This window comes from Mauremys mutica, chromosome 4 (assembly GCF_020497125.1).
Source record: "Mauremys mutica isolate MM-2020 ecotype Southern chromosome 4, ASM2049712v1, whole genome shotgun sequence".
Lineage (NCBI taxonomy): Eukaryota > Metazoa > Chordata > Testudines > Geoemydidae > Mauremys > Mauremys mutica.
Window position 1 is genome coordinate 63619131 of NC_059075.1, and position 16822 is coordinate 63635952.

At 42.0% G+C, this 16822-nt stretch overlaps 1 protein-coding gene across 1 annotated transcript in view; it reads left to right on the top strand.

Annotated features, from left to right (window-relative positions):
- Positions 1 to 16822, top strand: part of STARD9 (StAR related lipid transfer domain containing 9) — a 170893-nt gene that overhangs the window by 95402 nt on the left and 58669 nt on the right. The window contains exons 13-17 of the mRNA XM_045014653.1: positions 265 to 362; positions 569 to 646; positions 1501 to 1575; positions 2709 to 2888; positions 15848 to 15899. Of these exons, the coding sequence (XP_044870588.1) occupies positions 265 to 362; positions 569 to 646; positions 1501 to 1575; positions 2709 to 2888; positions 15848 to 15899 (483 nt within the window). The remainder of the gene's footprint in view (positions 1 to 264; positions 363 to 568; positions 647 to 1500; positions 1576 to 2708; positions 2889 to 15847; positions 15900 to 16822) is intronic.

The following is a 16822-nucleotide window of genomic DNA, read 5'->3' on the forward strand; positions in this document are numbered from 1 at the left end:
TCACCTATGCTTAATTTCATGCACAGGGAATAATCTCATTGAAGGAAGCCAGTGGAACTAAATTTAATCTTGAACATGTATCTTTCTAAGATTGGGGCTTTGATCAGCACTATTATTAGGATGTGTTTATAAATTAAGGGGTTTTGAAAGTCATTCTCTGTGGACTTGAGATAAGTCCCTAAAGACATTTTAATTTTTTAATAAATTTACTCTTTTTATAAAAACAGTAATCTCTTTAAATCAGTTTTTGTTCTTCATTTAAAGCCATCTCTCCTGCCAGCTCCAGCTACAATGAGACCATGAGTACTTTGAGATATGCCTCAAATGCCAAAAACATTATTAACAAGCCCCGGGTGAATGAGGTGAGACACTAACTTCTGATTTTATTTAATTTTTATATATGTTTTAAATGTATTCAGCATATCCCCCCCAATAGAAAATCTGAATTTTATTTTAACGTCCTTTCTGAAGAGTTGTTTTGGAATAACTATCTGAAGGAAAGTCGTTGTCTTCTTTTACTAGATTATTATTTTTAAGTATGATTAATAATCATCTCTGAATGTTTCAGGATGCAAATGTAAAACTGATTAGAGAACTACGAGAGGAAATAGATAGATTAAAAACTATGCTGATGAGCTTTGAACTGGTATGTATGAATTCTTATCTAAGTGAACCCTCAGTAATGCTTTCGCTAGCTATATAAACATAATTTTATATATTACACCTTTCTTTACATTTGTTGAATGGGACTGGGAGGGAATGAATTATTAATTCTTTGAGTGTCTTTATCACTCAAAATAAATAAAGCTGCACCTCTGCCAGAAAGGCTACATTCTCTGGTATTGTTTCTTAATGACCCTTAAGCATAAGCTGTTAAGCAATTATTAGAAAGGGCTTCCTCTCTATCTCTAGGATGAATAGGCTGACTTGGCTACCCAGGCAGACCCCTACAGTGAAATATACATTCCATTATACAGTACAGGAGCACCAAGCTAGTAACAAAATCAGATACAATATTAATAATTAATAAAGAGCACCCCCACACTTGTCATCGTACTTTTCTAAGAAAGTGACTAATAAGCCTTGAGTAGTTTAGAGTTAGAATGTAGCCTGCACTCCCTGAGAGACCATGGGAATGGACTCTGAGACATAATATACAGCTAGCATTCTTTGTTTTCCTTCATATTTCCTGCTTTATTTGGACCAGCTGTGAGCTTTAGCACATTTGTGTCACTACTCCTCTTGCAAGTAGAGGGCAAGACTACACTAGCCCTGAGCTTCTCCACACAGAGATGTGGTAGTGCAAAAGCAGTATCATACAAGCAGTAAGTAACTAGAAGGTGTTTCCTGAGTAAATTTGGAGGGTAAAATCAAATGTCTACCTAGATTACCTTTACTTCTCTTGCTTCACGTCTCTGAAATCAGAGTGTTTGACAAAACTTGCCTGCCTGAGTTGTGAGTAAGAAAACACAGAGATGTCTGTAATATTTGTTTGTACAGAGGAATTCTAGCCCTTCTTGGAGTGATGACAGAGATGGAAATCTGACAGAATTGGTTCTTCAGAATGAAATGAAGGTGGGTATATTTTATTAGTCTCCCCTCACACACACTTTGATAGGGACACTGACACATTTTTTAAACAACAGTGAAAATGTTCCCATATTAATGCTTTCATGCCTGCTGGTGGAATATTCATATTTTTCAGCAACAGTCTTTCATAAAACTTCCATTCTACTGAATGGCAGGTATAGTGCATTCAATTCACAACAAGCATTTAAAATGTCCTTAATAGTGCATGATATATTTTCCATACCTGTGTAACCTGGCCATTTTAGAGTTTTCTGTAGCACCCATCACTGTAGTAAGAATGTGCTTCTCAGGTAAATTAGATGTATGAGTTGAGGTACCAAGTGGACTTCAAGGAGAGTTTTCTACCCTTCTCTCTGAAGTGGTTAGGAAGACAGAAACAATGAAAACTGAGAATTTTGTTGTCTGGGGCTGGGAAGGAGAGGGGTCACACCCTCTCTCCCCTGCCGTGGCCTCCCCGAACCTGGGGCTGGGAAGGAGGGGGGTCTCAGCTTGGAAGGAGGGCCATCTTTCCCCAGCAGCCCTGGAGTTGGGGAAAGTCACCTCTTTCGCTGGCCACCGCAGCCCTGCACATCCCAAATTCCCTCCCCCACCTCCTATTCTCACCCCATTGCCACCTACCCCCTATTCCTCCCAAGGCGGCCACCTCACCGTACATGTACATCTTCTTCAGGGTCCAAGTGGCTCCACTAATTAGATGGGTGGCCCTTCATTCTCTTGTGTGCACCTGCCCAGGCGCGCACCTTAGAGGGAATTATCCGCGGACCACCTGAATGGAGCTTGCAGACCACTGGTGGTCCACGGACCACAGTTTGAGAACCTCTGAGCTAAGTCCCAACTTCCCCTTGGAGTGGTGCAATGTGCACCTGCATTTTTGCACATGTGAAATACATTGCAGGTGCAATTCTAATTGCGTGTCTAGTTATGTGCTTTTCACCTAGAATTGGAAGTACCCAGGTTTGCACCTACAATTCAGTGGAAGATAGAAATTTTGCAAGAGTAAATTGCATCTGCAAAAGGGAAGCTGTCCTTTTGGGTAAAAAATGATTTTTTGAGATATACCTAACTTGCTGTGTAAATAAAATCTTTAGTGTTAACTTCCTTTTCTGACCTTCCTTAAGATTGAACAGCTGACCAAAGACTGGAGCGATAAGTGGACTGACAGGAAAGTCATAATGGAAGAATACAGTGTGGACATCAACAAAGAAAAAGCTGGAGTGACAATAGATTCCAATTTACCTCATTTAATGGCAGTGAATGATGATATCCTCAGTACTGGAGTTGTGCTTTATCATCTCAGGGTGAGACATAATCACTTGTTTCATTTTGTCTGACTTTCAATAGGTATCTTTCCTTTGGGAATAGAGAACCAGACTGGGTGGCATTACAACGGCAATTATCAAACAGCAAAAAGCTGTATTGCAAGTCACACACCAAAAACTCTACAAAAAGTCAGTCACGTTGGTAACAGGACAACAGTAAAAAAGCAAAGGGGAAACCATCTGTTCTCCACAATCTATACAAAGCAAGATGCATTCAGCTGAATATTAAGATGACCTTTATCAGTGCACATACAAAACTTATTGAAAAGTGTGTGTGCATGCATGCAAAAGCAAACTAGGTGCCCAGCTGCCCAAATATGCATGCAAGCAACTGTTTGCACACACAGAATGGGTGCCTGTCACTTTTTGTGGGCTCAGTCGCAGTTCAGGGCAACTGCTCCAGTATTCCCCCTCCATGGTCCAGCATGGGCACTCTATTCTAGGCTCCAGGCTCCTCAAACTGTCACCTCTCTTGGACAGAGACCCATGCCTCTCTCCCCCCTGACCAGTTTTTTTCCAGGCTGCACAGTTCCCGGCCTACATTGTGATATCCCCAGCAAGTCAGACTGCTTAAACAAGCCAACATCTGTGTTTTAGCATGATTGCCAGTAGTTATAAGCTACCTCACAGCCCTTTTTAAGGAAGCACTTTTATTCTGAAGGTGAAAGCATTATCGAAAAAACATATAGAAAAGAATAAAAGTTCTTGTGTGCATGCTGAAAGCTTTCCAGAGGTTACCCATCAGTTTTATTGGACCTTAGTAGGCCAAAGTCCTTCCCATTTTTCCCAGGGATTGGACCCCCTGGAGTAGAAGGTTCTGTCCGTTTGCTGGATCAGTACAAAGACCCCAAGTCAGTTTGAACTCAGGCTATTTATTCAAAAGTCTCTTCTTTGTCTATGGGTCTCTGCAGAATCAACTTTGAAACACCTGTCCGGGTAGTGGTACTTCTCTGGAGTGAATTTGCCTAATCACCCTCCGCTGTACTTAGTTTCTGGAAGGCAGTGGTCACCCTCCCCCATCGTATTACATACAATCCCTGGCACACAAAGATGCATAAGCTTAATACAATAAGATTTCCCTAAAACATTGCAGGAAATTGCCGTATCTGTCACAGGATTAATTGTTTGTGTCAAAGTATGGATGCAGAAGCTTAACATTTGGCCAGCTGTTCTAATATAAACATGTTATTCCAGCCTTTACATGGAATGAGTGATGGGTAGTAGCCAGGAGCACTGGAACCTGTATAGAAGTGGGGGTGGGTGGTACCAGTGCTAGAACTGTGGTCCACCACTGGTACCTCTTCTCTGGCCAGAGCCAGGCTGTGGTAAGAGCCGCCCAGGGAGCCCAGGACTTTGCTTAGGAGCAGAGTCTCACTGCAAGTCCTCCCCAGTAGAAACCACTTTTTAAAATGGGACGTAGGCTTCTAGATCACTCAGGTCAGATTTTGAAATGTATTTAGGCACCTAAACTGGCAGATAAGCTTCTGGTGGGACTTTCAAAGTGCCTAGCACCCAGCTGCCATTGACTTTTATGATTTCCCATTGTAACCAATGAGAGTTATCTACCTGGCTGCTTTTGAAAATCCCATTAAGCACTTGTCTGCATCTTTAGGTGCTTAAATATCTCTAAAAATCTCATCCTTAGGCACTTCTGAAAATTTTACCCTGTCTTTTAGACACCTGTTTTTTTGGCTGCAGCATGCCACTTTGGCTGTTTGATGCCACAAGCTAGTACTGGCATGCAGTGACATGGCACATCTAGCTTGCCTGCTATAGACAAAAAGCCAGTTTGCAACATGCATTTGTTTTACTGTCATTTATCTTTATGACATAAAATGCTGCAAACCCTCCTCCTTTTTTAGAATCCTAACTCTTTTTTTGTGACAGCAAACATGACTTGGAGATCAGGTCAGCGCAATGATCACAATGATTGACCAGGGCAATGCTTTTTTCCTTTGTGTGACATTGTGGAGAATATTGTCTGGGATAATTCATCCTTAGAACAGCCTGTCAGGTTATCTGTTAACCTGGTTTTCCAGCACAAACAAAAATGTGTTTGAGGGAAGTGTTACTAGCTCTCTTGTCCTTTAGTGTTATCTCTGTAGTCTAAATATTTTGCTCTGTAACACTAGTTTTATGTCTCCCTCTCTTTGATTTCAACCATCTAAAACTGAAATTCAAAACCAATCATTATGGTAACTGCAATCGTTGTTATGGTAAACTGTCATTCAAATTACTTATTTATTATTACATGATTTATTTTCTTATTAAATGTATTAATCTAGTTGTCAAGTCCAGCAACTGTACCTGGGGGCTCCCATAAAAGAGTGCTGTATGCTGGGATTCAGTTCAGGAATGGTGTGCAATATCTGTATTAACAATTCCTATGAGCAATGTATTTTTCTTCTTCCTTTTCTAAACTAACTCCTTCATTGTCTTAAACTAGCTTGTGAGAAGCAGGCCATTTCAAATGGCTAGAACATTTTGTAGAGGCAAGGTGGCTGAGGTAATATCTTTTATTGGACTAACTTCTGCTGGTGAGAAAGACAAGCTTTTGATCCACAAAGAGCCCTTCTGAAGGTCTGAAGTCGTTCTGTGTTGTTCAAAAGCTTGTGTCTCTCACCAGCAGAAGTTGATCCAATAAAAGATATTACCTCACCCACCTTGTCTCTCTGATATCCTAGGACCAACACAGTTACAATTTCACCACATAGAACATTTTGTGTCATTCGCATACTGAGAATGCAATTATGCTGTTCTACTATGTGTGTTAATTGCCATGGAGGAAGAATATATTGCTCCACTGGAGCAAAAACCTGCTTTAGATGCCTATGAAACTTGTTTCAGAAAACAGAAAAGCACTGTTAGTTTAAAATGCGATTTTGACTTAAAAATAGTATAGCTTTTAACTAGGGCTGTCAATTAACTGCCATTAATGCACAGCGCAATTAATGCGTTAATTTTTTTAATGCATGTTAATCTCAGACCCTCTGGGTGGGAAGGCAGCATGAGCTGCTCCGAAGAACCTGTCTGGTCAGGTGCAGTAACACAAGCTGCCACCAGAGGGCGGGAAGAGGCGGCTTGGAAAGTAAGGTAGTTCTCATCCCTGCGTTTTTAAAGTAAAAACAGGACGGCCAGGGGCTTGCTGGAGCGGCCCCCTGCTTTGCAGGGCTCACCTGAAACGCCCTCCCCATGCCTCCTGGGGCTGGAGCACGATTAATTGCGATTAATTTTTTTAATCGCTTGACAGCCCTACTTTTGGCATCATCAGTGCCATAGAAGGCATCAGATCGCACCTCTGGTGGAGTTCCTGAGGAGTTCAAAATTTGTATTAGGTGAGTTTGCAGTTGCTCAAAGTAACTGTAACTTCAGTTACTCTGAGTATAGGACAACTGAAAAAGTGGCCAGAACTGGCTAGAAAGGGAGCCTGGTCAGGGCAGCCAGAGTGCTCTGATTCTGCACCTCCAATCAGCTTTGCATTGATGGAGCGCTGATGGAAATTAAAGCTGCCCCATGCAGAAACCCTACAAAGGCAACAGTATAAACAGTGCCTGCACTCCACATGAGGCACAAAGGGGTATAATTGGTGCAAGGAGGTATAACTTACCCCTTTGTCTGCCAACTTTTTTTATATTTGACCCCTATTGTAGTTGCAAGACGGTTTAGGTCAGTATGTTGTTGTTCAAGGAGTCCTGCATTTAATGGCCATGCCCTCCATGCACAGTGTTCTTTGTGGAACAGATTCAGATAACAAAGACCAAATTTTTAAATTACCTTCTATATGTGAGCCTGCAAATACTGAACACATACATACAGATCAGGAAGTTACATGGAGTTTTGTATTCAATTTGCAGGTGTAGGTTTCGGGCCCTTTTGAAAAATTGGTCTAGGAGATTTCTTTCTTGCAAAGGTACATCTTTCAAGATTTCTTGCTCTTTGCTTTGACATTTTGCTTATTTGGAAATAGTAGCATTTGGAATTTGTGCTTGTAGATCTTTTTAGAAATTCATTCTCACATTTGGTCTGAAGTGCCTGATTTTCTGGCTGAATGCTTTTATTTGAACTAAATATGTAGACATAACCCTCTCTTTCATAGTAAAAAAAAAAATGGTAAATTGCGTATCCACAACTTTGGTGCTGCAGTCCAAAGGCTGAGTTTTATTACTATTATGAAGGTGCATTACCAGTGAGGTGAATGCAACTAAAGGTCCCCTCCACTGAGTGGCATAGAATACATAGATATTGTCACTGGCACGTAGTCTGTGGAATTATTTTTGTTAGCCATTTCAAAATAAATAATTGAAAGTATTAGTGATGCAGCTGTAAATGTCAATGTTAGTAGACATTCATATTGAATTTTGACAAAATTAATCTCAACTGTATATAGAAAGTAGTCACTACTACTTAAAGCACACTTTTTTTAAAGCTAGTCCTTCCATATTATTATATACTGATTTGCAAACAGTAAAGTATTCCACATGCTACTTTTGACAAAAGTTAACAGAACTCCATTTTAATGGAGAAAAGCTAGTCTGAAGGCTCACCGATAGGACTCATATAAGGCCTCTTATTAAGTTTGTTTCACTTACACTAACATCTTTGTCCCCTCTTTCTTTGCTCCTAGATGCTGCCTTTTCTTTTCTTTGTGCTTTGCCTCTTTTAGGCTCTGGTGTCTGTTACTTCCATCTGAACAACAAGAAGGTAAAATTTAGTGTTCCTTATGGTTTTGTGCTACAGCATTGCACTATCATTCTGTACTTTTTGCAGGGAAGGAAAAGGCAGCCAATTTTGAATCATATTGTGCAAACAGTGTGTTATCCATTATTCTCTTCTTGTGTCCTACTTCTTATACTTTTCATATACAGTAGATTTTACAACAGCTCAGCGACATATTGTTAGCAGCCTTTTTTCTGAAGAGTATCTTTCCTCTTGATTTTAATAGCTCATTAGTGTCTGAAGTTTCAGTTGTAGGATCTATTTGTATTGGTGTAAAAAGGATTAGTCCATTTGTGTAGTAAAGTGTTTTGAGAGATGATGTGTTTTCAAAACTGAAGTGCAAAAATATATTCCCGAATACAGTAAAAGCTGTGTTATCCGGTACTTTACCAGCCAGAAAGCTCTATAAACTGGCATTTCTGATCTTCATTCAAAGTCTGGCTTATAGTCTGGTTGGCGTGAGGCCGGCAGGCTCCCTACCTGGTTCCGTTTGGCTCCCCAGAAGTGGCGACATGTCCCTGTTGCTCCTAGGCGGAGGAACGGCCACAAGGGGTTCTGAGTGTGGGAGGGGATATGGGGCATGGGCTCTTGGAGGGAGTTTGGGTGCAGGAGGGGGCTCAGGGCAGGGGGTTGGGGCAGTGTTCCCTCTAATTTTTTCCATCCATATGCGGAATGAATATGCATCATATCGAGGTAATATGCGAATGTGCACCACAAGTAGAAACCAAAAGAATTAAATTTAAGCGTAAGAGAAATAAAAATTATGAAATGCATAGACTAGTAAAAAACTAAAATAACACACTTTGAAAGAAGTATCAAGAAGTAACAACAATACAAGTATGTGTTGGGAAGTGAGTGTGAAAGATAGTGTGTGCGCGCGACGGAGACGTGTTGTGGGCACGCATATTGCCCCTTGAAGTATACTAACCCCACTTTAAGTAGATCAGTTGCCCTTTTAAGTAGATCAGCAAGTAGATCAGATGGTTGAAAAAAGGCTAATATAGTGCCCATATTTTAAAAAGGGAAGAAAGAGAACCTGGGGAGCTACAGACCTGTCAGCCTCACTTCAGTCCCCAGCAAAATCATGGAGCAGGTCCTCAAGGAATCCATTTTGAAGGAGGAGGAGAGGAAGGTGATCAGGAACATTCAACATGGATTCACCAAGAGCAAGTCATGCCTGACCAACCTGATATCTCATCATAGAAGGCAAACTGGCTTTGTGGATATGGGGAATGTGGTGGATGAGATAGATCTTGACTTTAGCAAAGCTTTTGATATGGTCTCCTACAGTATTCTTGCCAGCAAGTTAAAGAAGTATGGATTAGATGAATGGACTATAAGGTGGATAGAAAGCTGGCTAGATTGTTGGGCTCAACAGGTAGTGATCAATGGCTCGATGTCTAGTTGGCAGCCGGTATCAAGTGGAGTGCCCCAGGGGTCGTTCCTGGGACCGGCTTTGTTCAACAGCTTTATTAATGATCTGGATGATGGGATGAATTGCACCCTCAGCAAGTTTGCAGATGACACTAAGCTTGAGGGAGAGGTAGATATGCTTGAGGGTAGGGATAGGGTACCCCCCAACTGCACAGCAAGTAGGAGGCTCCTGGGAGCAGCTCCAAGGCAGAAGGCAAGAGCAACATGCGGCAGTGGGTGGAGGGACACCTGAACTGTGCAACATTTGATAGCCTGCTTGTAGCTTACAGGGAATTTAGGGGTGGGCAGCTGGCCACGGGGGCTGCCCCAGCAGCAGCTGGTGTGGCTGTGGAAGTCATGGAGCTCCTGGAAAGTCACGGAATCCGTGACCTCCGTGACAGACTCTCAGCCTTGCTTATAGCTTCTTCTCACAGAAAACAAGCTAACAGGGTCACTACCCAAGTGGTCTCTTTCTTTAATGAAGGAGAGTGAGGAATGAATTTAGAGTTTTTGACCTCCAATTGTCACACACAATGACCACTTGCTTTGAAATTAGCACTTTTCTGTTAAAGTTCTTCATTTGCATTCCACACGGCTTCTTTCTCGTTTGATGGGTTATTTAGTTACAGGTGTGTACACAATGTAAATGTGTACATTATAATGGGATATAGATACGTGAAAAAAATGAAAGTAACATCCCATTTGTTTTCATGAAGTTTAATCATTGTCATTGCCCTTCTCTGCACTTTTTTCAAATCTAATATATCTTTTTTGAGATGGAGCAACCAGAACTGCACTCAGTATTCAAATACCATGGATTTATATAGTGCCATTTCTGTTTTATTATCTATCCCCTTCTTAATGGTTCTATCACTCTGTTAGCTTTTGTGACTGCTGCTGCATGTTGAGTGGATATTTTCAGAGAATATCCAGGGTGACTCCAAGATCTCTTTCTTGAGTGGTAACAAGTAATTTAGACCCCATCGTTTTATGTGCATAGTTGGAATGATTTTTTCCAATGTGAATTACTTAGTATTTACCAACATTGAATTTCATCTGCCATTTTGTTGCCCAATCACCCAGTTTTATGAGGTCCCTTTGTAAATCTCAGCTGTCAGTGTTGGACATTGTATCATCTATACATTTTGCCACCTTACTGTTCACTCCCTTTTACAGATCATTTATGAATATGTTAAATAGCACTGGTCCCTGTACAGATCCTTGGGGGACCTGGCTATCTGCCTCTTTCCTCTGTGAAAACTGACCATTTATTCCTATCCTTTGTTTCCTGTCTTTTACCCAGTTACTGATCCATGAGGGGTCCTTCCTTCTTATCCCATGACTGCTTACTTTGGTTAAGAACCTTTGGTGAGGGATCTTGTCAAAGACTTTCTGAAAGTCCAAGTACACTACGTCCACTGGATCACCCTTGTCCACATGTTTGTTGACCCCCTCAAAGAATTCTAATAGATTGGTGAGGCATGATTTCCTTTTATAAAAGCTGTGTTGACTCAGCCCCAACATATTATGTTTATCTAGGTGTCTGATAATTCTGTTCTTGACTATAGTTTCAACCAGTTTGCCTGGTTAGGCTTACTGCCTGTAATTGCCAGCATCAACTCTAAAGCCTTTTTAAAAAAAATTGGCATTACGTTAGCTATCCTTCAGTCATCTGGTGCAGAGGCTAGGGTGACCAGATGTCCCGATTTTATAGGGACAAGCCAACCCATCCCAATGACAGGGGCAAAAGGGTAAAATGATGGATAGAGTTGTTTTGATCGAACCAACATGTACAAGGTAGAAGGCGGCACCTTAATACGTAGAGAGGTTGAATCTTGCTGCGTAGAGGGGTTGCACCTCAATACGTCAGGTGTGATGTGTAACTTGTTTGTACCTGTGTATAAGAATGCATCCCTGGGGCGGTGTCTTTGTCCGGCCGAGGGGGCAGTGGAAAGTCCTGCCACTGACTGAGCCGGGTCCATTGCCAAGAGGCACTTTCTCGTAGTATGCCCTGAGTTAGGCTAAGAAACCTACAGGGAACTGCAATTGTGTCCGAGGTCGCAATAAACCTAGTCGACGTGACTTTGCATCTTACTAGACTCTGTGGTTATTGGGGGTTCTCGTCGGGTCTGCTGTGTCAGCTATCTGCGCAGAGCTGGGGCAGCACACAGCAGCCGAGTGATATCAACATTGGAGAAAGCAGAGCACCACACTGGTAGCACTCTGACAACACGGGGTATACTTTTAGTTTGAGCCTTGATTATGGTGTTTTTAAATAGTTTTTATGCAGTTTGCAGGCATTTCACCCTTGCTACTGTTCCTTTTAATTTCCATTTTCCAACCTTCCTCATTTTTCTGTAGTTCCCCTTTTTGAAGTTAAATGCTACTGTGGTAAGTTTATTTGGCATTTTTCCTCCTACAAGGATGTTAAATTTAATTACATTATGGTCGCTATTACCAAGCAATCAGCTGTATTCACCTCCTGGACCAGATCCTGTGCTTCATTTAGGATTAAATTAAGAATTGCCTCTTCCCTTGTGGGTTCCGGGACAAGCTGCTCCAAGAAGCAGTCATTTATGGTGTCTAGAAATTTTGTTTCTGCAGCCCTTTCTGAGGTCAATATGAGAATAGTTGAAATCCACTATGATTATTGTGTTTTTTTGCCTTTGTAGCCTGTCTAATATCACTGAGTGATTTCATAAGCACCGTCACCATACTGGTCAAGCTGTCAATAAATATTCCTACTGCTGTCTTCTTATTCTTCAAGCATGGAATTTCTATCCATAAAGATTCTGTGGTACAGTTTGATTCATTTAAGATTTTTACTTTATTTGATTCTATGCTTTCTTTCACGTATAGTATCACACCCCCACCAGCGCAACCTATTCTGTCATTCCTGTGTATTTTGTACCCTTGTATTACCGTGTCCCGCTGATTATCCTCATTTCACCAGGTTTCTGTGATTCCTATTATATCAATATCCTCATTTAATGCCAAGCATTTTAGTTCACCCATCTTAGTATTTAGACTTCTAGCATTTTTATATAAGCTCTTTTACTAATCATTGGCTCCTACCTGTACATTAACAACTTATTTCCTATCATCTTTACTAGGATATACAGTTCTCCCTTTAATAAACTCATCCCTAAGGGACATCTCTGCCTGGCTGGCTTTCCCCTGTCCCTTAGTTTAAAAAATCCTCTACAATCTTTTAAACTGTACATGCCAGCAATCTGGTTTCATTTTGGTGTAAGTGGAGCTTGTCCTTCCTATATGTGCTCTTTCTTTTCCAAAAGGTTCCCCAGTTCCTAACAAACCTAAAACCGTCTTCTGTATGCCATCGGCTTATCCACGCATTGAGACCCTGCAGTTCTGCTAGTCTTTCTGGCCTGGTGCACATAACTGGAAGCTTTTCAGAGAATGCTACCATGGATGTCCTGGACTTTAGTGTCTTAATTGGCAGCCTAAATTTGGCCTCCATAACCTCTCTCCTACCTTTGCCTATATCATTGGTACCCACATGCACCACCACTGGCTCCTCCACAGCACTGCACATAAGTCTGTTCAGATGTCTTGTGAGAGCCACAATCTTTGCACCCAGCAGGCAATTTACCATGTGGTTCTCCAGGTCATCACAAACCCAACTATCAACATTGCTAATAATCAAATCCTCTGTTACTATTTCCTTGCTGTTCCTAGTAACTGGGGTTCTCTCCCCATGGAGGGGATCCCCTCAGTACAAGAGGAAACCATGACATCATCTGGAAGGAGGGTCCAAAATATTGAATAGTTTTTTTTCTCTGCTCCAGCTTGAGGTTCTCCTTCTGAAGAGAGGCTGTCAGACTGAGGGTGGAACTGCTCTGTTGTGTCCCTGAAAGTGTCCTCTGCATACCTCTCTGTCTCCCTTAGCTCCTGCATTTCAGCTACTCTGGCCTCAAGAACCCAAACACTCTCTCTGAGGGCCATGAGCTACTTGACCCATATGCACACATACACCACCTGCCCTGAGGCAGGTAGTCTCACATGCTGCTTTCAGTGTAATAAACTGGATAGTTCCCACTCTGCAACTGAATTTCTGCCTGCACTATTTTTACTCTTGCATCTTTTTTTTAAAGTTGGTTAATTTTGATTGGTGGGGAGGGGTTGGTTTATTGGCCTAAGTTTAGAGTATGTTTGTTAGATGTATTGGGTTCTCTCCTCCTCATTCTCCCTTTCTTTACTAGGGAGTTTTCTGACGTTCTTCTTAATAGTTAGTTTATAGTCCCTCGGCCTCCTTCCCCTGCTGCTGAACTCTCACTGCAGCCAAACTCTCCTTACCTTGGTTGTTTACTTTGTCTTGTGCTGTCTTTATTTTGTTGCGGGATTTTCTCTGCTTGAGAGCTGGACCTCGAAGCAGGGCCGGCTGTGGCTTTTTTGCCACCCCAAGCGCAAAAAAAACCAAAAAACTGCGGGGGCCGGAGTGGCGAAGCGCGCACACACACAAAAAAAACCACCTGCGGGGCGGCCAGAGCGGCAAAGCACACGCACACACAAAAAAACACCTGCAGGGCGGCCGGAGCGGCAAAGCACACGCACACACAAAAAAACACCTGCGGGGCGGCCAGAGCGGCAAAGCACACGCACACACAAAAAACACCTGCGGGGCGGCCGGAGCGGCAAAGCACACGCACACACAAAAAAACACCTGCGGGGCGGCCGGAGCGGCAAAGCACACGCAAACACAAAAAAACACCTGCGGGGCGGCCGGAGCGGCAAAGCAGGAAGAGGGAAAAAAAAAAACCCCGCAGGGCGGCTGGAGCGGCAAAGCAGAAGAAAAACCAAAAACAAAACAAAACCTGCAGGGCGGCCAGAGCCAGGGTGCAGGGGGACTCCCTGTGCTGCAGATGTGCAGCGGAGTGCGTGCCCGGTCTAGCGGGGGTGAAGGGGAAGGAGCGGGGGGGGGGAGAGAGAGGAGGGTGGCCAGGGCTTCAGCGTGGTGCTCGCCATGCGGCCCCTGCTGACGCACCGCCTGCCGGGAGGGCTCTATACCGCTCCGTTTGGCTGGGAGGAAAGGATGTGGGCTGCCCTGCCGAGTTTGCTGCAGGGTGCTCCCCTCCGCGCCGCTGCCACTCCCTACAGGGCGGCCGGAGCGGCAAACCAAAAAGAAAAAGGAAAAAAAAAAAGGGCGGCCAGAATGCCGCCCCTTGGAATCTGCCGCCCCAAGCACGAGCTTGCTCGGCTGGTGCCTGGAGCCGGCCCTGCCTCAAAGGAATGCCTCTCTCAACTCCCTCGCAAAGCTCTTGTTCGCTGCTCCTCTTCGCTAGCTCCTTTGGTCGCTTAGTAGCTGGCTTTTTAAACCCCTTTTCTCCCTGAGGAGAGAACCTTCAACCTCTCAGCAGAGGGCTTTGTATATGAGCTTCACCCCCTCTCAGCCACCCAAGTATAAGGTTGTGCTGGGTTGGCAGTTTGGAGTTGTTACCCAACCCCTGTGTACAGGGACCCAGTCTAGGGTTGTCATCCCCGAGATATAAAAACTCGGGCATCCAAGATGATCCTGGGCCTATAAAATTGGACAGCCGGCAGTGTGTACTGAGCACCTTTACAGATTTCCTGGGACAGCTACCTCAAAAAAGGGAAGTTCCTAGAAAAACTGGGCAGATGGCAACCCTATCCCAGCTCCATGGGGTGAGAGTGACAATCACCCCTCCCCATCGGATGCTAGGAGACTAGTAAAACATGCTCATGATTATATGTAATTCATTATTACCCCCTAAGTGACCTTGTCATCTTATTATAAACCTCATCCTTCCTTTTTCTGCCCTTATGGATTGTTGCTTTCTCATGTTGCTTCATGTTTAAAATTAAATTGTATGCTATTTGGGGCGAGGACCATATTTTCATTTGTTCTGGTTGGGCCACAGAAAACTTCAGATACTGTACAAATAATAATAATAATTAATTTTTATATAATCTAAACTGCTGATTATCAAGATGTGGTTGTGTTGTAATATATTTTTTAAAATAAACTTGTTAGAGAATGTGTGTATACAAATCAGCTTACTGAACAATTGAAACATAGTGCTAGAAGTAAATAGATATTGTGCCTTGTCAGAACTAAGAAATGTCCTGACTTTGTTTTCCTAAGGACTAATACAAGGAACATAATGGACAATATGTGAGTCCACTGCCTTTATTGCTAGTTTACATATTCAGAATATTGATTGGTGACCTTATGTTTTATTGACATTTCCTTTGTCAAAATATAATAAATATTAGCTCGCTTCCATAACTGCCCCAAAATTTATTTTTTGAACTGGATGGCCCTGAGAATTTCATGTCATCCGACGAAGTGGGTATTCACCCACGAAAGCTCATGCTCCAATACGTCTGTTAGTCTGGATCTGTAAAAGCAGCAAAGAGTCCTGTGGCACCTTATAGACTAACACGGCTACCTCTCTGATACTCAGATACCAGTGTGCATGTTTAAATACAGTAATTGTGCATGAGAGCAGCCATGCAAGCAAAACATCTAACTCAAGCAATTTAAAAAAAATTATCCAGCTGGTTGCAGCATCTGCTTAAGTAACAACAGAGGAAGCACTAAGTGTGATTTGTAGCAATTACAAAGCTGAGGGCAGTCGAGGGTTAATACTCCATACACATTACAACTAATAGCTACAGTCTGTTCTAATCAACCCAGGAAGGGATAACTTGTCTGAAATATTTACCAAGATACTGTAGCAGAATTAATGAGAACTTTTATGCATTTTTAATTTTCAATAGATTACTTTTAATTTACCTCATTTACAATAGTTATTTCCCTCTTTTAGGAAGGAACAACCAAAATTGGAAGATGTGATTCAGACCAGGAGCAGGATATTGGTAAGAGACTGAGATTACAGAGGATTTTATAGTGTGTTCTGTCAACCCAGGTGCTTTTGCTTGTCTAGCATAACAGTCTAATAGTCATTTTTCTTCACCAGCAGTCTCCATGTGAGAAGTTGAGAAGAGAATAACTGCTTGTAGGTTTGCTATATAATAAAGTGTTGCTGCTATTTATTGGGTCAAGAAACACCATGAAAGTAATTGAGAATCTACTTAAGTTTTTCCCCAGTAGGGTAAATTTACATTAGGGATTGAAAATTATTGTGGTTCAAAGCCCAGAACTTGCTCTATTCATTCTGGTTTTAAACCACCCCCACACCCCCAGTAAATAAATAAATTAAAATTAAATTAACATAAAAAAATTATAGAGAAGGAAACTAGCAAACTGGCTTTCCTGTGGTTCAATATATTTCTTTCTAGCTATGCTGGGTCATGGATGTTGGATCTTAAAATTACTTAATTTTCATTATCTCCCCCTCCCCCTTTTCGTTTCTGATGTGATTTTTTTTTAGCAGCCACAATTTCAAGAAGTACCAAAACTAGTAGAAACTGACATTTAATACTGAAATTGGAAACAGGTTGGAATCCCATCTTTGATAAATCATCAGTCTCTAGCTCTAGTATTTAGTGAAATATCAGCTATTAAAATGTCACTGTTAAAATAGAAAATATAGCATGATTACAGGTCCTGATAGCTTACAATTTGCTAGGGATAGAAACCTTTTGGAAGAACAGTACAAATACTTTCAGACCAGTAAACTTTTCCAAAAAAACGATCCTGAACTAGTAATCAGAGGAGAAATTTAGGTTTCTATATGGTGCATAGGATTGTTCTTTGACTATAGTACTGTGTAGTTAGTATACTTACCTGCACTGGAAGCTTTTGTTCTAAAGCAAATGTGGAAAAGAGTTTTTAAAAT